We start from the raw sequence: 27,482 nt of genomic DNA on the forward strand, positions 1-27,482 counted from the left end.
GAAAAAAAATTGGGTTCAGTGTCCTTTAAAGGGACACTGAACCCAAATTTTTTCTTTTGTAATTCAGAAAGAGCATGCAATTTTAAACAACTTTCCAATTTCTCTTGCTATCATTATTTGAAAAAGAAGGCATCTAAGCTTTTTTTTTTGTTTCAGTACTCTGGACAGCACTTTTTTATTGGTGGATGAATTTATCCACCAATCAGCAAGGACAACCCAGGTTGGTCACCAAAAATGGGCCGGCATCTAAACTTACATTCTTGCATTTCAAATAAAGATACCAAGAGAATGAAGAAAATTTGATAATAGGAGTAAATTAGAAAGTTGCTTAAAATGTCATGCTCGATCTGAATCACGAAAAAAAAAATTTGGGTACAGTATCCCTTTAAGTAAAATTCTCTACTGTGCTAAAGCATCTATCATAGTTAAAGGGACACTGAACCCAAATGTTTTCTTTTGTGATTCAGATAGAGCATGCATTTTTAAGCAACTTTCTAATTTACTCCTATTGTCAAATTTTCTTTATTCTCTTGGTATCTTTATTTGAAATGCAAGAATCTAAGTTTAGATGCCGGCCCATTTTGGTGAACAACCTGGGTTGTCCTTGCTGATTGGTGGAAAAAATCCATCCACCAATCAAAAAGTGATGTCCAGAGTTCTTAACATAAAAAAGCTTAGATGGCTTTAATTTCAAATAAAGATGGCAAGAGAATGAAGAAAAATTGATAATAGGAGTAAATTAGAAAGTTGCTTAAAATTGCATGCTCTATCTGAATCACAAAAGAAAAAAATTGGGTTCAGTGTCCCTTTAAGGGGACACAAAGTATTTTATTGCATCTAAAAGAGGGTTTTTAAAATGTATTAGGTGTTTTTTGGAAAACAGATGTTCATGTTTAAAAACAGCAGAGGCAGATCTGCTTATCAGCCAAAGAAAAAAAATCAGTCCAATCCTTAAAGAGACAGTCTACAATAGAATTGTTATTGTTTTAAAAGATAGATAATCCCTTTATTACCCATTCCCCAGCTTTGCACAACCAACACTGTGATGTTAATATACTTTTTACCTCTGTGAGCATGGCATTTACTCCTATTATCAATTTTTCTTTGTTTTCTTGGTATCTTTATTTGAAAAAGCAAGAATGTAAACATAGGAGCAGGCCCATTTTCAGTTCAGCACCCTGGAAAGCACTTGTTGATCAGCAAGAGCTATCCAGGTGCTGAACCAAAGATGGGCCAGCTTGTAAGCTAACATTCCTGCTTTTTCAAATAAAGATACCAAGAGAACAAAGATAAATTGATAATAGGAGTAAATGAGAAAGTTGCTTAAAATTGCAAAAAGTTGGGTTCAGTGTCCCACAGTATATCATTTGTCAACTACCATTAGCAGACCAGATTTTGTGCTTGTTTAGTTTGAAAGGGGCCATTTCAGAAGTCACTTTTTTTGCATGTTTTTCTCCATCATTAGAGCTGTTTGATATTAATGAATTCATTTTATTTTACATTTTAACTGCTTTCACCTAACTTTATTTTTCAGGCAAAATATAATCATTATTATTTATTTATAAATCATCAGCAAATTCTGCAGCACTGTTTGTAATATGTTTAAATTCTGCTTTTTTTTTTATAAACACAAGTGAATTGAGTATTGGGTCCCTTTAAAAGATTATAATAACTGAGCACAGGTGAGACAATCACACAACACAAATTGATGCTAAGCATAAACAAAATCAATATTTGTAACTCAATTTTGTGAACTGGGAATCATAAATATGACACAGAAAAACAAAAGAAATGTAATTTTGTTAATGTAAACTATATCAGATACTTACATATGCTTGTGTCTACAATGAAAACACATTCTAATCAAAGGTTTGAAAATACATTTTGGATCTCAATTTAAACAAACATATTACGTTTTTAAAACAAGGTATGTTGTATTTAACTACGTGGTGACACAATCATACATAGATAGGCATTATCAAAATGACTTACTCACAAACAGAATCATGTTGTAGTGAAGAGGAACAACATTTCCCAGTTCAATTTATCAGCTTGATAAATGAGTTATATGAGTGGTATTATTTCCAAATACTTCAATTATCATCACACAGCAGGTAACCATTTGTGATTGGGATGCAGTTCCAGAGAAATTATATATATCTCCAATGGACAGATATAGACATATAAGGGAAAGTTGTGTGTGTGTGTGTATGTTGTGTGTTGTGTGTGTGTGTGTATGTGTGTGTGGTGTGTGTGTGTGTTGTGTATGTGTGTGTTGTGTATGTGTGTATGTGTGTGTGTTGTGTATGTGTGTGTTGTGCGTATGTGTGTGTGTGTATGTGTGTGTGTGTATGTGTGTGTGTGGTGTGTGTGTGTGTGTGTGTGTGTTGTGTATGTGTGTGTGTGTGTGTATGTGTGTGTGGTGTGTGTGTGTGTGTGTTGTGTATGTGTGTGTTGTGTATGTGTGTGTGGTGTGTGTGTGTGTGTGTTGTGTATGTGTGTGTTGTGTATGTGTGTGTGTTGTGTATGTGTGTGTTGTGCGTATGTGTGTGTGTGTGTGTGGGGGGGGGGGTAAAGAGAAAAAAAACAAACAAAAGCAAAAACCGGAAGGTGAACATGTGTCCCAAATCCATAATGTTGGACAGCTTTGAGAAAGACAGATTATATGGAGTTGGCAATGAGGATTTATCTGCACTCAAATAATTCTAATTGTTACCAGATCATAGCTATTTTATTCCACAATCATCTTCACTAAAATAAAAAAATCCAGGAATGGGTAAGGGCTTTAAAATAAAAAAAATCATAGGGGAAGTCCAATCATTTTGTAACAAAAGAATGCTTATAAATGCAATGATATATTGTTACTTTAATAAAAAATCGGTAGGGTTGTGAATTGCAACTAACTAATTTGTATGTAGGAATATTAACCTGCTGACTTGACTTTAAGTAATATATATTATTGACGGATGTGTACGTGCAATATGCATGTCCATAGCCCAAGCACCATAGTCCTCACAATTTACCAAGGTTTAAGGAGTTAACTCTGCTAGCTTCTTTTTCTCTAGTGAGCTCTGAACATAAGGTGACGTCAGATGAGTCACATGATGCGGTCTATTAAGCATAGGGAGCTGTCCTGGTGCTGAACAATATTTCTCTGTTCTGAGAGGGAGCTATGGTCAGGCTCCATCCGTCTGTCTGAAGCACGCAGGTATGGCTGTTTTATATCAATGTATGCACACGGAAGATGCGATAAACCACACACCCACATATATATATACACACCCACATACACACACAAACATATGTGCACACACACAGTATTTAACCACGCATGCAAAGACAGCGAGGAGTTAAAAACTGCTATAAGTAAACCAACCTGATGAGTTTCATATATTTTCAATATCTTATTTTAGTAAGCGACACATCAATACTAACAATCAGTTGTCACAAATTGTTGCTAATGCACTATTAGTTTTCATAATTTTGTAAAAGGAAATATATTGTAAATCCTGAGTTTGAATTTAACACCTTGCAAATTTAAAATTACCATTATATTACAGCTATATAGTATTTAAAAGACACTAAGCATTTCTCAGTCTATAATATTTAGAAGTTTACCATCAGCTTTCTTCACAGAGCAACTTTTAAGCCATGTAGCAGATTATATTGCTTGTTGCTTCCTGTAAATCACTGTATAATCTGCTAAAATGATTTCTCATGAATGATTTCAACACAGATAAAGTCAATGTGACTGAGCTTTTGTATTTAATGCTTGTCACAGAAGAACCCAAGCTCATAACACTAATGTAACTCCTTCACATCTGTTGATGTTTTTTTACACCTTTTCATGACACCGTGATTGCTCAGTTATATAAGTGGGCTAGCAGATGGATAGAGGGTGGCAGCTTGTTGCTAGTGTTAGATACTGCAACAATTAGTAAAAAAAAATAACCAGTTTTAAGACTGCTCTTTCAGTTTAGTTTTGGTTCATAGACATGTATTATGTATGTATGTGCAATATATAGGTTAAATGTTGCAAGGATATAGAGAGAGTTCATTGACAAGGAGGTTTATTTTAATATACTGCAGATGAGAAATGCTTAGGAGAATAAACCATCATTTCCCTTTAATAAATCACACACATGTACTACAAATAAACCAGATCTCAGAGGGATCTACATTAAATCTAATACATTATTTATAAATCTGCCTTTATGACTTACAGCACATTTTGATAAATGGAACTCTTGATTTATTGTATGGAAATATTTTTAAAGATACAACATCAGATATCATTTGTATTGTCATGTCATTGTTTCCATAACAGAGTGGAATATAAACTGTAGATGGAATTATCTTAAGTTCCTCTGTACCATAATTTTCCTTTCTATTTTTAAATATTGGCTAAGCAACAGGCTATGCTACACGTTTTTCAAGACTCATATCTAGAGTTGTAGCTTTTTTGAAGTAATATACATTATTCTATCACCTTTAGATAATACTCTAGAGTAAAATATACACCTATATGACTATTTTTAATGTACAGCATATTACAAATATAAGATTTTAAGTTACAATTGTAATCAGTTTTATTTATGTATTAATCAAATATGTTCATGATATAACAGAGAGGCTATATTCCTTATGTTGTTCCTCTATATGCAGAAACTTGGTGTTTAATACCTTAAAAGCTAATCAGTAAATGTAGGTCTTGAGGTTTTTTTTTTACCAGTCTGTGTAACAGACTCTGTTTATTAGTTTGTAGTAACAAGGGCAATATGCAGTTTTTATAGACAATGGTCTATTCAAATTCATCTCTAGATTGTTATGTTTTTATTTTACAAATGTTAAATGTGTTGCAAAGTATTCATTTGTTTTTTGTTTCTGTATATGTTTTCATATTGCAGCAAAGAAAAATAATTAGTTCTTAAATTGTAATTTAAATTTTCATACAACATATTAATGTTTTTGCAGATGATTTTCCAGCATCAGGGAGATCAAAGCATTATAGCTGAAATGAAAGCAAAACAATTGAATTATGCTGTGTTTGTCTCCCTTGAGATCTCTTGTGGATGAGCTATTAAAGGGACAGTATGATAAACTCAATGCACCAAGACTTTATGGACATAATGATTTGTAATTAATCATGAACAGCTGTTTTCTCCAATTTCAATTGTGCCTGCCTATTGAAGTTTATCATTCAGTTGTGTGAGATTTTAAAATACAGCAGATTTGTAGTAGAGAATAATTTCTTGTAATACATCATGCAGAACATTATTTATAAAAAAAATTGACATGTTTCTTTAGGAAATACTCATATTCCATAAACATAAATGGATGGATTAAATACATTAACTTCAGATAAAGATGTAGTTTCATCAGTCACTCAGTTAATGTGCATGTGTACTTTATATAAAGACATCCTAGGTGTGAAGGAAATTCTAGAAAAAAATGAAAAAACAAAACAAAACACAGCCAACTCCTGACATATAGTAAATGTTATCCTGCTTGAAATCTATTTCTACATTGATTTTTTTCTTAGCTTCTTTTACGCATACATTAAATCTCAACACAAATGGAAAGTTGTTTAGTGCAACATTCAACCAATAAATATACAGACATTAACAGCATTGCTCTAAACACGGTTATCTGTTGACATTTATCATACAGATAAATATATGATAGCTGACTAGACGTCGTGTCAGAACTCTGTAGCATCTGTAAGCATAATTTAGAGCTTATTCTTCTATTAGTCATTAATAGACATTGGATTAGATAATGCAGATGATATGATAAAGGTTTGATATATTTAATTTTTTTTTCATTTCTCGAAACATATTCTTTTGTATTTCTTTTATAGGAAACAAAACATAACATGGCATCTACAAGGAAGTGCTGTCTTGAAAGATGTCTGTACTTGTCGATCTTACTGTTCTTAATGTCTTGTGTGGATGCTGCATCATTTCAATATTACCAAGACCCACAGCAGGACCAAGATTACAGAATGAAAAGTATTCAGAGGCTTCCCAGCCCAGATATGTTAAAAGCTTTGGAATACATTGAGTCAATCAGAAAACAAGCAAGCAGAACAGAGAGTATACCAGACTATATATCATACCAAGGGGCACCATTCCTCTCTGACCAGAAGGACACCAATGCACAGGGATTTTCACCAGAGAATCCTAAAATTGTCTCCACTGATGATGAACCTGAGTTGATGAGAGCTGTACTTGAAGCCCTGATGCAGGCTGAAAAAGACACAAAATCTGCACCTCAAGAAAAAAATAAGCCATTCAGCAACAGTATGGATAAGAACATTCCAGCTGAACTGCTTGAAGACTATGAGTCAAATAAGTGGCCTGAAAAAAAAACAAAAAGTGCAAAATTTTCTGGTAGGTACTTTGATGATTATTCTAGAGACAATCCATTCAAGCGTACCAATGAAATAGTGGAAGGTCAGTACACTCCTCAAAGCCTAGCCACTTTACAGTCTGTTTTCCAGGAGTTGGGAAAATTAAAAAGTCAGACTAATCATAAAAATGACAGGTTAGAAGACGACCAGAAGCTCTATAAGGATGATGAGGATGACATGTATAAAGCCAACAACATTGCTTATGAAGATGTTGCAGGGGGTGAAGACTGGAATCCTATTGAGGAGAAGGTTGAAAGTCAAACAGAAGAAGAAGTAAAAGAAAGCAAAGAAGAAGTAGAGAAAACAGATGAAATGGAGGAAGAGATGAAAAGGTCAGGATTGCTTGGTTTACAAGATGAGGATTCAGAGAAAGATAACAAGGAACTAGAATCTGAGAAACTATCAAATTTGATGAACTATTACTTGAGGACATGGATGAATAAGATGGAAAAGGGTAAACAGAATAAAGAGAAACGATCTCCAAAGTACCCTGGAAAATATCTTGACTCTGATGCAATTTACCAGTTGATAGATATATCCAGAAATTTACAAATTCCACCAGAAGATCTAATTGACATGCTGAGGGATGATGATGGTAGAAAACTTGGAGGAAGGCTGGAATCTGAAAAAGAAGCTGATGTCCCTGATGATCTAGATGAAGTTTCTGAAACTACTGTGGATAAGACAGATCTTTTTAGAAACAAAGCTGGATATATTAAGCAGCCTGCAAGTGCTATGCTGCCCAATGTTCCTGAAGACCTGACAGTGGAGGATATGATAAATCTAATGGGTGCAGAAAAGGTGTCAAATCAAAAGCCTGTATATCTGAATCAGTTCAACCAAAATGATGGCTTACCAAGATCCCATTCTATGTTTGGAAAGTCTAAGGGACATAAAGCTGCCTGGCTAAATGATTTAGAAAAGAGGCAAATTGAATATGAGCCAAGATCTGATAAAGAGGAAGATGTTGCAGAATATATGGTTAAGATGTTGTCCAGATATCCAGAGTTGTTGGGCAGCAACCCAAATAGGAGACTAGGGGCCTCTTACACTCCAGATGAGCTTCAGGAACTTGAAAAGCAGTATGAAAAAGCTTTGAAGAGTTATATGAGCCTACGAGGGTTGCAAGATTTAGACAACCTGCTCAAAGGCAACAGAAGGTTTTCAATGGTCAAGGAAGGTGATGACACACAGGGCAAACAATATGTAGATGAGGACATGCTTATGAAAATCTTGGAATACTTAAACCAAGAAAAAGCAGACAAAATGAGAGATCATGGTGTTAAAAGGTCTATGGAAAATATGTAATTTGTGTCCATCATTGATCCTTCAATTATAATTCTGTCTGTTCTTGGTCTGGCTTTGACTCATTTGAGCAGAGCTAAAGTTCCTCTTCCACTGAAGGGGATGATCATTTGATGTCCCAGTTTAGGGGCACACATTTACATCATTGTTTAATGTTAATTGCATTAGTAATATTAATTTTTCTTACCTATTGAATTCTCTGTATATAATATATAGAGATTCAAAGGATTCTATTGAAAATATCTTGGGGGATCAGCTGAAGGACATGATTATTTTGAAATTCTTTTTTTTTACAGTAGATACCAGTCTCAAAATGATTTTTGAACAGCTTGTTTATAAAATGAGTCTGTATTGGAGTATATAGTATTGTAAAATAATGAAATTTGCAATAGCTGCTCATAATAAACCCAAATCTCTTGCATACTTTGTTTCTGGCTATTATTAATCCTGAGCCATTTACTTTTCATTTTGATTTGACAACTACATTTTTTTCACTAATTCTCTATCTTTAAATAAATATTTCAGAAATAATTATTTCTAAAATTATTAGTTTAGACCGGAATAGTACAACTCAAGTACTATCAATTCATCCAGTAGTAGGGTTATCATACCAAAGCAACATTTTAGTTTACTAATGTCGTTCCAGAATGTGAGAACTCTTCTTAAGCATTACTGAATATCAGACAGAATTAGATATAGAAGATTTGCCTACAATAGCATGTACAGTGAAAAATTAAAAACAGATGCTATTTATTGAAAAGTAGGATACAAGCTCTAACCTAGGTACATTTTCATACCATCTTGAGCTGTTCTTCCAAACAATCAGACTCCTTCACCTGAACTCCCCCGCTACTTTTCCAGATTGTTTACTTTGTTTTATGAATGTTCTAGCTTCACTTTATTCCAGGGCTGTTCTGTTGTTTGTAAGTGTATGTGGACTGTTGCCAACCTTGGCTACCAAGTCACACTCTAATTCACCTGCTTCAGTTTTGGAATACATCAAACTGCAGAGTTCCTTAGAATGCACATTTCTTACTTTTCTCCTACTGTCCCTGAGAGTAATGCCATTTATTGCTTTGTTGACTGGATCCTTTAAAATCTCACGGAACTATTTTGTTACAGTTTGTTGTGTATTGTGCTGTAATGTAAAAAAAATAAAGCATTCTGTATATTTGTAGTGTTTATTTGAATATTTTGAGTGAGATGAATATGCAGTGCCCTTACTTCTAAATAGTGCTATTAATCCCTTAACAGGTGCCTGCATAATTTTTTATTTACATTCAAAATGTAATCTAAATTAGCAAGCTGTGCTTAATAATGCAATTTAATTGTGCACTGAATATTTTTACAGATGTGTTAATTTTGATTACTTAATACATTTATATTATTATTATTATGTTATTAATTAATTTATACTATTCTTCAAAAATACTGGGTTGTCTTAAAGGGACACTAAACCCAATTTTTTTCTTTAATGATTCAGATAGAGCATGCAATTTTAAGCAACTTTCTAATCTACTCCTATTATAAAATTTTCTTCGTTCTCTTGCTATCTTTTTTATCTTTATTTAAAAAGCAGGAATGTAAAGCTTAAGAGCCGGCCCATTTTTGGTTCAGAACCTGGGTTATTCTTGCTTATTGGTTTGCTAACTGTAGCCACCAATAAACAAGCGCTATCCAGGGTTCTGAACCTATAATGGGCTGGCTCCTAAGCTTTAAATTCCTGCTTTTAAAATAAAGATAGCAAGAGAATGAAGAAAAATTGATAGTAGGAGTAAAATAGAAAGTTGCTTAAAATTGAATGCTCTATCTGAATCATGAAAGAAAATTTTTTGATTTAGTATCCTTTTAAGCACAACAATGACAAGTTTTTTTAAAAATTTTATGCTGTATAGGAATCATGGAAACTTCATTTTTTGCTTCCATGTCCCTTTAAATCAATTATGTTTTGGTAACATCTTAAATACATTATACATGTTTCATAATTCTTACTATCTTGTCTCATTTAATGACCTTTATTATGAACTGTAATCCAATAGAATAAAGATAATACTGTTATCACATTCTGTTTATGATATTGATGATGGTGTTAATATGATCAGTCATAATCATCATCACCATCATTAACATTAAACTTTACACACAAGCAAGGGGCATGCCAAAGCTTACTTTCTGTTTTTTTTTTTAAAGTTGTTCTATTACAATTTTATCTGAGTATTTACTCATTATATAATACAATGAAGTGTGTTTCGTTGTGTGTGCCACTTTGTATTATTTGCCCCAAATCATAAAATCTTGCAAGAAAAATAAATCTGTTGTGCTCAGCCCAGGTAAGCCCCTTTAACTCCTTCCTCTGCTGCTCCACCTCCTCTACCATACACCTACACCTATCGTATGCCTCCCTCACCACAACTTCCCCATACCCCCCAACCTGTACTAAAACTCAAGGTGGGGGGTGTAGCGCTGCATGGAGTTACAACCTTCTACACAGAAAGTGCTAAAAGTGATGTACTTTTCCTTAACAAAACAAGACATACTGTAAAATGTAAATATGCACATGTTCAAATACATTGATGTACTTTTTACAATATTTACAATTCATTATGTGCATCCCTAGAGGTTCATATGTATCAAGTCCCGCCCTTGAAGAAACTGTCAACCAAACTGATACAGCAGTCAAGCATGCTAGCCAGCAATGAAGTTATATGCCCTGTATTAGTAATACCTGAACACCATATAAGACCTACCTGCGATGGATATGCAAAGGGGATCCAGAAATTAAGCTAATTCTTTTCCATATGATGGTCTGGGGCCATAAGAAGCTGGGACTGACGGGCAAGGTAAATATTTACAAAGGTTATGGGATTTAAAGGGATGGTTTACCTTAAAATGTTCTCACCTTTAATTTGTTTTCATTGATCCATTTTACCTGCAGGAGTGTATTAAATTGTTTTAAAATAGCTACTTTGTCTTCATATCACCATTTGAAATAGCTGATTTTGCCTGTGGTATCCCTATCTACACTGAACATTTCTATACTTAACCCCTTCACCCCCTTTGCTGGGCTTTAGTGCTGCTAGGACGGCATGGAACGTCCTGAAGCCATAGAAGCTTCATAAATGGGATTGTGGGTTGGGGGGCGTGCCTAGCATCATAGGCACCCCCCCCCCGACCCCATCATTGAAATCAGGTGATTGCATGAACGATCGTGTGATTTAATTTTTTTTCTTATTTGCTCCGATGTAGACAAATAAGTCCAGACTGGAAAAGTTTAAATATAGGCTTTTGATAAACTATGTAAACATTACCAGCAGAAAAAATTACACTCCCAGTGTGGAGTGGGAGAGTTAAAATTCTAAAATGTTAAAGGGACAGTCTACACCAGAATTGTTATTGTTTTAAAAGATAGATAATCCCTTTATTACCAATTTCTCAGTTTTGCATAACCAACACAGTTATAATAAGATACTTTTAACCTCTGTGATTATCTTGTATCTAAGCCTCTGCAAACTGCCCCTTTTTTCAGTTCTTTTGACAGACTTGCAGTCTAGCCAATCAGTGCCTGCTCCCAGATTACTTCATGTGCACGAGCACAGTGTTATCTATATGAAATACGTGAACTAACACCCTCTAGTGGTGAAAAACTGTTAAAATGCAATCTGAAAGAGGTGGGCTTCAAGGTCTAAGAAATTAGCATATAAAGCTCCTAGGTTAAGCTTTCAACTAAGAATACCAAGAGAACAAAGCAAAATTGGTCATAAAAGTAAATTGGAAAATTGTTTAAAATTACATGCTCTATCTGAATCATGAAAGTTTATTTTGGCCTAGACTGTCCCTTTAATTTTCAATTGTTCTTTCAAAGTATTGTAAAGAGACAGAGATAAGAAAGGGAAGTATTTGAGTGATAAGATAAGGATGTCTGATCTGGCTGCAAGCTTAGCCTATTTTGAAAGATTGTAGTTTTAAAGAGCAAACTAACTATTTCATCTACAAAAAGAAACATAAAAGATAAAGAAATACATTTCATACTCTGCAGCTGGTATAACATGTCATTCGGAACACATTAAAGTCAGGGGCGTATTTTGGTTTTGTGCTCCCCTAGGCGCTCAAAATTCTGGTCATACATATATTAAGACATTATTTTGCAAGTCAGATGATTAAAGTGTTTATATCAGAAAAAAAATATTCTTCACTGTATGGATAGTTTGTCATTAGGTAGTTGTTTAATCTTAAACATCTTTGGTGATTGACAGTTATTTAAGCAAAATATCTGCTTGGATAAATATGTAATGAATATACAAACTGGCCTTTAAAAGTACTTAAAAATACAACAGTAGTTATGATAGGTTTAGGAATTGTATCCTAGGGGATAAAGTCACATGATACAATCATAATAAAGTATATATTTGTATTGTTTCTGAATGTATTAAATGCATACAATATATTTTCAGTTGTGTTTTAAGTCAAATAGTTGTATAGATTCAGCAATAAATACGTATTCTTTGCATGTATGACAGATAGACAAACGGTAAATGTACAAGTATTTAGTGACTAATCCGCTTAAGTATTTTAATGCCTAATGAAGATGTATTGAAGGGAGAAAGGCATATGCTGTTTCACAGTGGTCACGTTGTAGTGCACACTGCACTGTGTAGTCTGTGTGAGTCTCAATCACGCGGTGGAGCCAGGAAGAATACCACATTCCCTCTCAGTCCAGGCCAGGCTGCACAAGTGAGCTCCGCCTCCACTGTCACCATGTCATGCGCACCCACATACAATCCCATAGGATAGCAATAGCCGGGCCAGCCATTTAAGTCATTAGTAATTGGTTGATTTAGCCACCCGGCCCTGAGTTCAGTAGAGTGGCCCTAGGGACTCAAAATTCTGCTGCCCCTTAAAAATCTGCTGCCCTAGGCACCGGCCTTGTTGGCCTATGCCTTAATACGCCCCTGATTAAAGTGCCATAAAACAGGTTGAGATCTGTGCATATCCTAAAAGGGCTAATTACGTAAAAACAGTTTGCATAAAAAATTGTTTAAAAATTGCTGGGAAGTATTTTAAAATAATTTTCAAAATTAAGCAAAAATACTTAAAATAGCCATGCTGTCTGGACACTGTGCTCCACCCCTCTTATCAGTGTTTAGACACAGGCATTGTATTTCACAGCTTCTAGACATGCTCCAGCAGATAATCCCTATTCATTTGTGCATTTTACCAAAACAACAATGGATATAGCTACAGCCAAAGATGGAATTGTGTGGGGGGAGTTAGAGCTGTACAATTCAGAAACTTAAAAGAAAGGGTTAATGGTGAGGCACTGCAGTATAAATTTGCAGGTAAAGTAATTAATGTACATATTATTATATTTTGTCTCTATCTCAACTTGTTTTATGTCCCTTTAAGGGGTAACCAATTATTACAATACACTGTCCCTTTATCATACCTCCCAACATTTCAAAATTCAAAAGAGAGACACACCCCTCCCTGCGGCAAAAAATTGAAATGTGGTGAGCAGGAGTGGGGGTGGGGCTTTAAAAAAATCATAAGACCAAAGTAATATAAATAAAATTCTAGATAAAGTCAGCTATTTTAATACTCTTAGGCAGCAAATCAAACACAAGCTCATACCACTGGTATAGCTATGTGAGCTCTGTATTTAATTAACCTTTGCAGAGACTGTGCTTAATATTTTTATCTTAATTGGACATTTAATAATAGATTCTTTAAAACGGCTCTCTGCTTTCCTCATTAATATTCTAGATTCTGGCCTTTAAAGTTAGCAAAAATGCACAGTAACACACTACATAGAATACACTTACATATACAGATACACACACACACACTACATAGCAAACACTTATGCATGCACATACACTACATAGCATACTCTTACACATGCAGATACACACACACACTACATAGCATACACTTAGACATGCAGACACACACTACATAGCTTACACTTATACATACAGACACACACACACACGCTACATACCATACACTTACACATGCACATACACACACTACTTAGCATACACTTACACATGCAGATACACACACACTACATAGCATACACTTACACATGCAGATACACACACACACAACATAACATACACTTACACATGCAGATACACACACACTACATAGCATACACTTACACATGCAGATAAATACACACTACATTGCATACACTTATACAGGCAGATACATACACACTACATTGCATACACTTACACATGCAGACACACACTACATATCATACACTTATACAGATACATACACACTACATAGCATACACTTATACATACAGATACACACACACACACACACACACTACATAGCACACACTTATACATGCAGATACACACACACTACATAATTTACACTTATACATGCAGATACACAAACACACTACATAGTATACACTTACACATTTAGATACACACAATTCATAACTTACATTTATACATGCAGACACAGACACTACATAGCATACACTTATACATGCAGATACACACACTACACAGCTTACACTTATACATGCAGATACATACACATACACACATATAGATACAGATAGACACACACACTACATCATATATGGGTATCTGTAACTCATTGTATGGGGTCCTGGGGTTGGCAAGCACATTAACTGGTAGTCTGAGGCTGCCACTGTTCGTTACCCTGGTGTTAGCACTGCTCATCGTATAAAACTGAAGGCATGATAGTATTATCACCAGGGGTAGACATCATCACTACCAGGTGTTCGAGGTCATCATTACCTGAGGTCTTAGGGTATATAGCCTTCCTACTCCTGCTTAACCCACACACCATTACTTTTTCACAAGAAATCTAACAGGTATATAACCATGGGAGAGAAAAGCCAGCTGCTTCTGAGTATGTGCCCAACCGAATAAAAATAAAATAAAAAAATTAATGCATGGGGCAAGGCGGGACAGATGGCTAGCAACCCAGGACAGAGGAACAGACCCCTAAAATCGAGACTGTCCCGTGAAAATCGGGACAGTTGGGGGGTATGCTTTATTAATTATCTCATCATGTGTCTTATCATGTCCTATCACTGGACCATACATCATTTGAGATATTGTTATCAATAGTTTTATTATGTTATGAATTATTTTATTATTTCTTGTAATAAATAATTGGAATTGTGTTGTAATTTCTTTTCTAAACCGGTATCTGAAGTTTAATTTGCCAAAATGTTGGTTTTATATGGAATAAGAATGCTGTCAAAAAGGCAAGTGTGTGTGATTCTTAAACATTGTACATTTTTTTTAATACAAATCTTTAATTACAAATACCAGACATCCCAAGTCTCCCTGAAGTTCAGGGAGTCTCCCTGATTGTAATAGCGGCTCCCTGATGCCAGCAAATGGACTGCAATCTCCCTGAAACTCCAAGTACCATGATCCAATGTGGCCCAAATCCAGAAAAGTGTTTCTTTAAGGAATGCCTTTAGTTGCTGGGACGTTATAGAACACTTAAAGCATCAGTAACCAAAGAGCCCCCCACTGATTTTAATAAAATAAAACACAAACACTACCTTCTTTACTGCACGTAATTAAACTTCGTATTCTAAAATATTTGAGCATTCAACAAGAGTACGATCACTGGAAAATAGGTTTGTTGTATGTGGTTGTGCAATAAAACTACTTTTTTATGTGACTTTAGTGGGAAGCTACTTTAATGATAAGTCTCTCTTGTTTAGGGTTTCAATGTGTCCAATATATAAATGGGATGGGGGGGGGGGGGGGGCGCAGTAGCGGGAGAAGCCACCTCCCTGAAATTAGTTTTTGCAGGTTGGGATGTCTAAAATACAATTCTTTTTTTTTTGTCAGTACAAAAATAAATGCTAGTTCCCATTTTGCTAAAGGACTTGTGATGTCACAGCTGAGCAGTCTGTTTTGCTTTCAATTGAATGTGAGAAATAGCTGACAAAATCAATATTCCTTCATACAATATTGTAAAAAAAACAAGGCAGACCAAGCACTTTAGGCATGTTAAAACATGTTGTATGGTAAATGACAACATAAAAAACTTATACTCCACATGCTACAGACAGTTTTCCTGCTGCCATAGAAACTGTAATTAAAACATTAAAATCAATATTCCTCTGTATAGTGGTGTATGATGCAAAGGAGAATAATCACTTTAGGCATGTTAAGCCACCTTTATGTTACATGAAAAAGGTTAAAGGTTTATCTGTGATGATGCTGGTGTGCTGGGTGGGTTGTCAGACATTTCAGACATAAGGGCCAGATTATGAGAAGGGTTGCCATGTGTCCGTTATTAGACCGGACTGTCCGGTATTTCAGGCTACTGCCCGGTAATTTTATTTTTTTAAATGTAATTTTCTTTAGATTGTATTCACTATGATGCTGCTTTAGTAACTTTACCCAAGCCCAGCCGCCTGCAGCCCGTGTCCACTCATACTCTGCTCAGCTGATCGAATCTATCTGATCCTGACAGTGTGCAGAGCCGGTGTTGCAGTCAGACCCTCTCCCCTCTGCGCTGCCTGCCACCCATCTGCTGTGTAAGACTGTCTTCTGTCGCTGTCGGACTTCATCATGTGATCACGCGGTTGACGTGACATCATGATAGCAAGATGACCCGTTCCGCTCTGTCAGTCTGTATGCTGCAGCCTGCAGTGAGTACTGAGCTGACCGCTGTGCTGTCTGAGTCATTGATGATACGTCTGACATCGGCTTGAGAAGACCTGCGCGCCTCACAGTGCTCAAATGCTGCTGTGGAAAACACTTGCAAGCTTCAGAACAATCTCACTGAGTTTAAACTTATAGTTAGTTTTCTGTGTACGGGTTCCAGTGGATTGTTGCGCCTAGGGCTTAGGAGTCTGTTACACAAAAACAATTTGATATGCTGTGTTTGCTTGCTTGGTATAAATTCAATAAAGTAATCCTGGAGTGCTACAGTCTTCTATATATATATTTGCAGAGCACCAACAGATTCCACAGCATATATATATATATATATATATATATATATATACACACTGTGTGTATGCATGTGTGTGTATATATATATATATATATATATATATACACACACATACACCCGCACAAATATACATATATATATAAACAAAAGGGTAGCAGGATGGTGCTTGGTGCAACAGATAGTAATAAAAACTGATACTAATCAGTCTCCACTGTATCATAAAACAATGACAGTAACAAATAAACAGTCTGAGTAAGGATGATTACATATAAATGAAAAGGTACACAGTCCAAGATTGCTGCAACATTTAGTAGATGTTTATAATGGTATCTTCATAAATCTCTCCCCTTGGATGTGCACTTACTTTAAGCAACCTCAATCCTATGAGGTAAGAATGTAGCAGTATTGCTGAAAGGGTTGGTACCCCCTGAAGTATGGATCAGCCGAACAATTAGGTTTCTTTATGTACAAGCTCCAAAAGTGAACCTCTTGCCTGTATTCAGAATTCAACGTGCCACTTGTAATCTTGCACTCTCAGGTGGATGGGAACTTTCAATCTCAGTCACCGTTATGTAGAAAAAAAACAGAAAAGAGCACATAGTGTAAAACCGTTTTAACGAACACTCAATATAAAAACAGGTTGATAAGTTCAACTCACATTTAAAATCCTCAACACATGAGGTATGGAGACAGCACGTAAAACAAATGGAGCATGGAATATGCTTGGTACACAAACAAGTTGATATCCTTAATTCTCAAATACACAAATAAAGTGCAAAGAATTCAAGCCCAAAAGTTCTGGTAAATCAAATGGGGGTATTCCTTCCCATCAAACATTAGCAACCTTACGCGTTTCGAAGGGGTTAAATCCGTATAGGTCCCTTCTTCATATATAATTGTCTTTGTGGGTTGTAACTTTGTGTGAATGTATGTATATTTATATATACACACATACTGTTTATACACTATATATGTATATATGAGTGTGTGTATATATATATATATATATATATATATATATATATATATATATATATATATAAAATTACTCATTGTGTTGCTCATTAACAAATCTAGACAAGCCAGAAGGCTTGTTTTTCCACAGAAAACCTCTAGATTACATTATTTCTAATGCAGCAAGGGGTTCTGGGTAAGATATGCAAATTAGAATCACTGCATTAACCCTAGCTAAGTCTATATGCTGTGTGAACAGCGATACTTGGCGTTAAGGGAATCTGCTGAGAAGCAGGCTGAAGTAAAAAGGTGTGTCATTGTGAACCTAATTTGCATATCTTACCCAGAACCCCTTGCGGCATTACAAATAATGTAATCTACAGGTTTTCTGTGGGAAACCAAGCCTTCTGGCTTGTCTAGATTTGTTAATGAGCTACACAATGAGTTATTTTCTCTATTTTATACCTAGTGGAGGATTTTAAACTCACTTTTTACCTCCCCCTAATTTAAAATGTTGTTGTATTTGCCAGGAATCAACTTCACCCAGCAGTGATTTAAACTTTCTCCCAGCTGACGAGTAGCAATAACTACGAAACAGTCTGTCCTGGGATAGTTTTGAATCACTGCATTAACCCTAGCTAAGTCTATAAGCTGTGTGAACAGCCAAACTTGGCGTTAAGGGAATCTGCTGAGAAGCAGGCTGAAGTAAAAAGGTATGTCATTGTGAACCTAATTTGCATATCTTACCCAGAACCCCTTGCTGCATTAGAAATAATGTAATCTAGAGGTTTTCTGTGGGAAAACAAGCCTTCTGGCTTGTCTAGATTTGTTAATGAGCTACACATTGAGTTATTTTCTCTATTTTATGCATAGTGGAGGATTTTAAACTCACTTTTTACCTCCCCACTAATTTAAAATGTTGTTTTATATATATATATATATATATATATATGTGTGTGTGTATGTATGTATGTATCTGTTCATCAGTATATACCCCCCCCCCCGGTTATCAGCTGGCAACCCTAGTTATGAGTGGTGCACTAACAGTTGCTCGCAAGCGGTATTGGGAAGTAGCGTGCGTTGAAAGTAAACGCGATAGCTTGAGTGCAATTGAAGTTGATAAAGGCCAGGAGCACATGGCCGAAACGCGTCGACTGATTTGAGTAAGTTAAATACTGATACATCAACTGAATTGTTTGTGTATATTATAGTATTGTTTGTTTCCTTCACAGGTTTTTTACTGTTTTATTTGTCTGTATCACATCACTTTGAGCGACTGCTTCAGAGCACAGGAATCACCATATCACATTGGACACTTTGGATTTACTTTTGAAAGACTTACATTTAGCTTCACTTATTTTGCGGATCCTCACACTTGGTATTTTTTGCAAGGCCACATATATTTTTTCTACATTTTCACATTGTTTACATTTTTTACATTTTTTACACTTTTTGCATTTTATAAGCACAGGACACCCATTGGGACTTTTTTAATATTGGACATTGAAAAAGACACTTATTACTTTTTGCGCACAATATTTATATATTTTTTTTGGTGCACAATAATTATTAATTAATTATTTTTTGGTGCACCTAATATATACAACTGTAAGAACATTCATCTCCAAGGTGTACCATCCAAATAGGATTTCCAGCCTATTAGGTCACCTTTTGTCAAACGTGTCTCAAGTTTAATTATTTTATGTTTATTTTGATGCATATTTTTATTGTCTGTTATTGTAACATGGATCCATGATTTTTATATGATTGTTTTTTATATGATTATATTTTGTTTTAGAAGAAGTTCCTCAACATTTTTATCAACTGTGTGGATTAAACATTTTACATTTATACAACTATTATAAAGATCTCTGTACATTCACCTACATTAAAGACACTACCATTTAGATCCCACATTAGTGGGCACCATCCTATTAGCCTATTAGGTGTTCCCTTCCCCTTCCTCAGCCTATTTGGCGCTCACCTCCACTTCCTATTGTTTTAGCATGACTTCAGAGCCCTGGTTAACTGTTACGCTGTACTTTAAGAAGTGGCACAAAACACATCAAATTACATGTAAAAGTACAGTTATACTCATAATAACACTAATAAAAATTATTTAAAAAAGTTATAAAGGCTCAAACATATGAGATCTCAGGTGACAGGCTAAAGGCTTTAACATAGAGATACATACATATACATGTCTAAATATGAATACAGTATGTATGTGTGTTTGTGTGTATATACAGTATATATATATATATATATATATATATATTTATATATATATATGTGTACATATGTATTTATGTGTATATATGTATTTAAAGACATATATACACATATAAACACATAAATATATATGTACACATATAGACATGATGCACGCCATTTCTTCTTTAATTTTTCAAACATATCTTAACATAAACTAAATATATAAATGATACATTTTAGAATTTTAGCAATTTTTCAAAAGCCTTTATGCTTTATGTGAATTGGAGAACTTAAAAATGTATGTTTATATGTTTAAATGGACAATGTAAGATATAGGGGCCGATTTTTCAAGGGCCGAATGGCCCCTGATGCCCCTGTTTCTGCATAAGCCTTCAGGAAACAGCAGTTATGAAGCTGCGGTCTTAGGACTGCTACTCCTTAACTGGTCCCCTGCCTCTGAGGCTGCGGGACATCAATCCGCCCGATCCTATACGATCGGGATGATTGACAGACACCCCCTGCTACAGCGTATCATGTCCGCCAGACTTTGATAAATCGTCCCCATAATGTGTTGAACCCATTCACTTCTGGGAATTTTAGAGAACAACTAGCCAAAGTACTGGAGAATTATTGGCATTTTTTATATTTATATATGAAAACTATATGTTTTTTTTTTTGGCACAAAACTAGCTTTCAGTGGAGTGGACTACAGTTTCAGCTAGCTATTTTTTCAAAGAATTAAGAAATTATTGTAAAATTACCAAAAAATAGTACAAAAAAAAAATGTATAAAAAGATGATCACATTCTGCAGCTATGTCTAAAATGATGCAATGGGGTAACTCTCATTTGGTATAGCAGAAATACCCAAATTCTCAAAATTGACACCCAGAACAAATGGTTGTAAATGCTTCTTTAAGATCCCCTTTGTTTATAAATAGCAGATATGCATGGCTTTTTGGTAATCTGAAGGCCGCTAATTGCACCTGCACACCAAACTTTTAAATTCCCGGCAGCAAAGTGGTTAATTATCTGTTAAGGGTAATATTTGCTGCAGTGTAAGATATAACCTGCCACCTAACACCTCTCATCAACCTGATTCCTACCTGATACTTCCAAAGCAGCTTTCTTCCCTCTTCTCCCCCACTGGTGACCACCATTTTAGGTACTGGCAGCCAGCACCTAAATGCGGTTTAGTTTTTTTAAAAATATGTATTTATTTATTTTATTTTCTGTAGTGTAGATATCCATCCTAACCCGCCCATCTCTCTGATCTCTCCAGCTTTCTAACCCTTCTCCTCCCACTGTTCCCCACCATCTTTGTTACTGGCATCTAGTCTGTTAATAACAAGTCACTGCATTTTTTATTTTTTTATTATTTATTTATTATATTTTTCTGTAGTGTAGGGACCCATCACTCCCTTTCTTCTGCTAAACCATTTTGTTGTAGTGTAGGGCCTGCATAGGACTTGCCACAAACCGTGATAGAAGTGCAAGGAGAACTGAATTTGAAGGCTTCCTGGTGATATTAATAATGCATTTAGCCACCAGTCTGGCCAAGTGAAGTCCCAACAGGTGAGTTATGTGGGTAGTGTTGTGGGTTGTCTAAGTCTAAGACCCAATGGGGGAGTCAAGCAGTCAAGTATATTCAGGGAAAAGTCTAAATTTATTTGGGGGAATAAAGAGAGACTTAATTGTTAATTTACAGCATATTATATAGTATGTGGTGATATTTCTAAAGTAAAAAGTATTACCAAAAATGTTGTATAAGGAATATATGAAGGAAATATATGAAGGAACCCAATAAAGTGCAAGCTTAAAGCATTTTCCACAAAAAATAACAAAAAAAAAAGGAAAAACAAAACAAGGGGTCACATTCATGATTCATGAAGTAAACTTTCAATTGTGGTGGTAAACACAAGGACTGTAAATTAATTAAAAAATACCCAGGAAACGCCTTAAAGGGACATTGAACCCATTTTTTTTCTTTCGTGATTCAGATAGGGCAAGCAATTTTAAACAACCTTCTAATTTACTCCTATTATCAATTTTTCTTTGTTCTCTTGCTATCTTTATTTGAAAAAGAAGGCATCTACGCTAAGGAGCCAGCTGTTTGGTTCAGACCATGGACAGCACTTGTTTATTGGTACTGTCCAATCAGCAGGGACAACCCAGGTTGTTCACCAAAAATGGGACAGCATCTAAACTTACATTCTTTCTTTTCAAATAAAGATACCAAGAGAATGAAGAAAATGTGATAATAGGAGTAAATTAGAAAGTTGCTTAAAATTGCATGCTCTATCTGAATCCTGAAAGAAAAAATTTGGGTTCAGTGTCCCTTTAAGCTTTCCTAATAAATAAGTAAGTTTGCACTGCACAAGTAATATAGGCAGACTTGATGATCCTTTTTGGTACTTATCTACTGTTTCTATGTTTCTATCACCATTATAATGGCAGAAGCTAAACAGCTTCTGCCATTATAATGATTTTGCTAATTTTTTTTACCCCAAAACCTGTATTTCAACATATGGGGTTATGTTTTGATGCTTGATTGTCCATGTGGATGTTTGTGTGTGCATGTGGGTATCTATGGGTGCCTTTGTGTGTGAATGTGGATGTATATGTGTGCATGTGTGTTTGTGTGCATGTGGATAACTATGGGTGCCTCTGTGTGTCATTGCATGTTGTTGCCAATGGGTTGTCTGTAGGTACCTATTTGAGTGCATGTGGATACCTATGGGTGACTTTGTGTGTGAATGTGGATGTATATGTGTGCATGTGTGTTTGTGTGCATGTGGATAACTATGGGTGCCTCTGTGTGTGTGTTCATGTGTTGTGTCTGTAGGTGCCTCTGTATGTGCTTCATTTAAAACTGAATGACACTGAGATATGAAAGTTTGCACTTTAGAATTGATTTTAGATTTTTTTATTTGGGACCAGATTCTCTAGAAACAGCCCTGTTTTTCTCTCTCTGTATATTCATGAATTTGAGAAAGTAATTGTACATTTACATATTATTACCTATCTCTTACGCTATGGGAGGGTGATGTACCCAGCTGCATGTTTGCATAGACTTTCTAAATGCAATTCTGCAGTACTTAAAAAGAAAAGCATAGGGACATATTATAACAGGCAAATAATTTAATGTAATATTTAAAATAAAAGTGAAGGATGTAAATTTTGTAAAGGTCATACATACATACTGTTGATAACACTGAACCCTTTAAGAAACATGGTCATCCTATGATCAGTACATATGCACATGGGTAATCAATGAGCAAATGTCTTTTTTTTTTTTTAAATGAATTAAAACAAGAAGGTGAGTAAGATAATCCGCATAAAAGGACTTTTAATTTATTGATTTTTATTATATAATTTATGTATATTTGTTGTGAGGTTTTATGCCACAAACTGAGAGCAAAAGGAACACAATTATCAAGTAATTGTAGGAAAGCATAGAACTAAAAAAAGGTTGCTCTTCTCTGTGTAGTAGGTAACATAATACTGATTAAAGGGGCAGTAAACCTAGAAAATAATATTATATAATTCTGCACATAGTTCAGAATTATATAACATTATCTTAGCCAAACTTTATTCAACATAATATTGCCTGTGAAATTTGATTAAAAAAAAAGAGGGTTTTTTAGACCGCCGCTCTTGCTCTACTGAGTGGGTCTGGTTTTCCCCCTGAGCGCATCTGGGCAGCTGTCTAGTCACAGCCCGGCCTGATCGCGCCATTACACTCAATGCAGCTCACTCCTGCTCTGTCTGAATCGGGCTGGGCTGTGACTAGACAGCTGCCCAGATGCGCTCAGGGGGAAAACCAGACCCACTCAGTAGAGCAAGAGCGGCGGTCTAAAAAACCCTCTTTTTTTAATCAATTTTCACCGGCAATATTATGTTGAATAAAGTTTGGCGAAGATAATGTTATATAATTCTGCACTATGTGCAGAATTATATAACATTATTTTCTAGGTTTATTGCCCCTTTAACAAAGTGTCAGGAAGGATAATATGTTAGAGCTATATAATTGCATTCATACTTAATCTTTATTGGTTTACAAAAACATTAATTCATACAAACAACATTGGCTAAGATTAAAAACACTTAAACCAGAACAATTAGCCAATATACGATAATCCTAAATGAGTAAATACAATGACTATTGTAGCAGACAGAATATGAAAACATTATCCACTTAACCCCTTCAATATGGGGGCTATTTTAATATTACACTCGTGATCTGAACTTTTGTTAGTCAAATATACTGATATCTATACTATAATTGCGTTTGTAATGTCTGTCGCCGTTGGCAGTTGCTCACGCATCCTTAATGGAATGTTGGCAGCGCGAGGCAGCCAACAGATTGTTGGCTGCTCGAGCAGCCAAAATAATTCACCTGGTTGCAGTGAAGCTGCATCCATGTAGATTCCAAAAATGGCAGGGTGGTGCCACCCTGCCATTTTCGGAATCCACCGGGATGCAGCGGAGGCAAACGGAGCATTACAACAACAGAAAAAAAACACTGCCCACACAAAGTATAACAAAAAAAACTCTGAACCTCCTACACGAAGTATTAACACATACATTGCAAACCCACACATCGCAAAATAATAAAGTAATTAACCCCTTAATCCCTTAACTGTCAACCACCCACATCGCAATAAAACTAATTACCCTATTAACCCCTAAACTGCAAAACCCCCACATCGCAATAAACATAATTAACCTATTAAATCTTAAACCCCCACATCGCAATAAACCTATTTACTCTATTAACCCCTAAACCGCAAAAACCCTGCATCGCAATAAACCTAATTAAGCTATTAACCCCTTAAACCACCAAAACCCACAACACAAATAACTAATTAAATTACTAAGCCCCCTAACCTAACACCCCCTAATTTAACACAAATTACCTAAACTAAAAAATACTAAAGTTACAAAAAATAAAAAGAGCTAAGGTGACAAAAAATAAAAAAAGGCGAACATTACAGAACATAAAAAACCAAATTACCAAAGTTTACAAAATTAAACCTAATCCCTGTGAAAATTAAAAAGCCCCTCCAAAAAAACACCCCCTAATCTAAGAATAAACTACCAGTAGCCCTTAAAAGGGCTTTTTGCAGGGCATTGCCCCAAGTTAAACAGCTCTTTTACATTAAAAATACACAAAGTCCCCCCTAAAAGTAAATCCCCCAACCCACCAAACCCCCCAAAATAAAAAAACCTAACACTAAAAAACCTAAACTACCCATTGCCCTGAAAAGGGCATTTGTTGGGCATTGCACTTAAAAGGGCATTTAGCTCTTTTACAAAATGCCCACCCTAATCTAAATAAAAAAATTAAAAACAATGATAAAAAAAATAACCTACCTGTAAGTCTAACCCCCAGGTTGGTACTCACCGTTCCTGAAGTCCAGTGGAGAAGGTCCTGTCCCATGCAGTGAAATCTTCTTCCAAGGGGCGACCTCTTCTTTCTTCTTCCAGGAGCAATTCGGCGCGGAGCAGAGGTCGAAGCTGAAGACCGATGACAGTGCAGCTGAAGACCGGCGACCTTGGAACTGAAGACCGGCAACCCTGGAACTGAAGACCGATGACCGCGGAGCAATGGAGCATGGAGGATCCTCTTCACACGATCACAGCCATACACTGAATAGTGAATTCAAGGTACGCGATTAAAGATGGCGTTCCTTAAATTCCTATTGGCTGATTTGATTCTTCAAATTCAAATCAGCCAATAGGATGAGAGCGATTCAAATCCTATTGACTGTTCAAATCAGTCAATAGGTGTAACATATCTCAGCCTAATGTCACTATCCCTTTAAGAAATCCTTCTCTGACTGCTGCATTTGGGCAGTATTCACATTCAGCTTGCCTGCCTGCCTGATTAATCATTCATGCACCTGATTACCTCAGCCTCTTTTTAAGCCTTCTCAGGTCTAATGTGCCTTGCATTAACATTGAAGTTGTGATCCTGAACAACAGAGGTCTGTGACTGTTTCCTGTATGAATTTACCAACTATTTCAACTTACAGAATTTTCTATTCCAATGCCTAAAATCATCAAATCGCAAGTATCCAAATAATTCCATTTTCTGTTTCCTGGACACTGCTACTTAACAAATTCAGAACTTTATTATAAATCAAGCATACTTTTGGTTATCATCACTCTCTAATTACAACAGCATCCTACTCAGAACTTTATAACTATTTCTCTGCTACAAGTTGTCATTGCTGAAATATCCTGCTGCAAATATGTTAACATATTCTGAACTCTGCATCTATGTGTTCAATTAAAAGCTTTCCTGTGATTCTCCAATATATGTTCAAACAGTAATTGATGCCTTAAACTTAACTTTCACCTGTGCTGCTCTGCTAATTACTGACATACAGCTCTTTATAATAATATGTACTGTGAACCTGCAACAAACCAAGTTTGCATCTAAATGCACAAACAGTAATTAATGCCTAAACTTGCAGCTTGTCTAAGTTAGGGTTGCCACCTGTCCCTTAAAATACAGAACACTTATAAGTTACACATGCTGCAGGGTGTGCAGGGAGGAATATAAATAGTGCTGTCCAGAAACACAATACATGTTCCTCCCAGCACACCCTGCAGCATGTGTAACTCATAAGTGTCCAGTAAAACATGGCTGAGGTGGCAACCCTAGTCTAAGTACATGTGCAGCTGTGCTTAACTCTGACATACAGCTTTATATAATATTATGTACTGTGAACCTGCAACAATCCTTAGTTTGCATCTAAGTGTCAATCTTTTACCAGATTACTCTGAAGCCTGAACATTCCACTTTGCTATATTTTTCTCTCATTGAATCCTGCAGTTACTTCTATTAACTAACTATAAGTCACAATGAATTCAGAATATATTGTATACAAATGTTGCACTCTCCATTTATTCTACAATAACTTCTAGCAACTATGAATCACAGAATATCATCTATCCACGTCCAGGATACTCTTCCCCGGGTCAGGGGTCGGTGTCTTCAAATCCCTACCACTGCCCCGAGGGTCTGTGTCCTGAGCGCATGTACACCGGATCATGACAGAATGTTAATGCCTAAAAAAGGGATCCGCAGTGGTAGTGGATGCACCGACCCTCAAAGGAAAATAAAAAATTACAACATAACTCAGACCCAAGCAATCCCTAAAGGAAAAACAGAAGATTTTCAAACTTTAAAAAATTTAAAGATACAGTACTCCCATTCTAGACAATTCTCTACTCATGTTCGTGGTTACCAGTTTGGTGAAACTGATCCTGAATCTGACTGTGAAAATGAAGAGGATTTAACCATAGCTTCAGCAGAAAAAAAATCAGTTTTTTAAAGATTTAAAGAGACAGAACCACTTTTCTAAAATGTCATCTGTTCCTCAATTTCGTGCTTACCATTTTGGTGAAACTGATCCTGAATCTGACTATGAAAATGAAGAGGATTTAACCATAGCTTCAGCAGAAAAAATTCAGGCTTTCAAAGATTTAAAGAGACAGAACCACTTTTCTAGAATTTCATCTGTTCCTAATGTTCGTGATTTCCATTTTAGTAATACTGATTCTGAGTCTGAATATGTCAACATGGAGGATGACTTCACAGATCCAGCT

At 35.6% G+C, this 27,482-nt stretch overlaps 1 protein-coding gene across 1 annotated transcript; it reads left to right on the top strand.

Moving 5' to 3' along the window:
• The first annotated feature begins 3,170 nt into the window (after window positions 1-3,170).
• Window positions 3,171-8,888, top strand: SCG2 (secretogranin II). Its single transcript, XM_053708988.1, has 2 exons — window positions 3,171-3,208; window positions 5,861-8,888. Exon 2 carries the CDS (start codon window positions 5,876-5,878, stop codon window positions 7,718-7,720), a length of 1,845 nt encoding a protein of 614 aa, XP_053564963.1. The 5' UTR covers window positions 3,171-3,208; window positions 5,861-5,875; the 3' UTR covers window positions 7,721-8,888.
• The last annotated feature ends 18,594 nt before the right edge of the window (window positions 8,889-27,482 follow it).

Source organism: Bombina bombina, chromosome 4, assembly GCF_027579735.1.
Source record: "Bombina bombina isolate aBomBom1 chromosome 4, aBomBom1.pri, whole genome shotgun sequence".
Taxonomy (NCBI): Eukaryota; Metazoa; Chordata; class Amphibia; order Anura; family Bombinatoridae; genus Bombina; species Bombina bombina.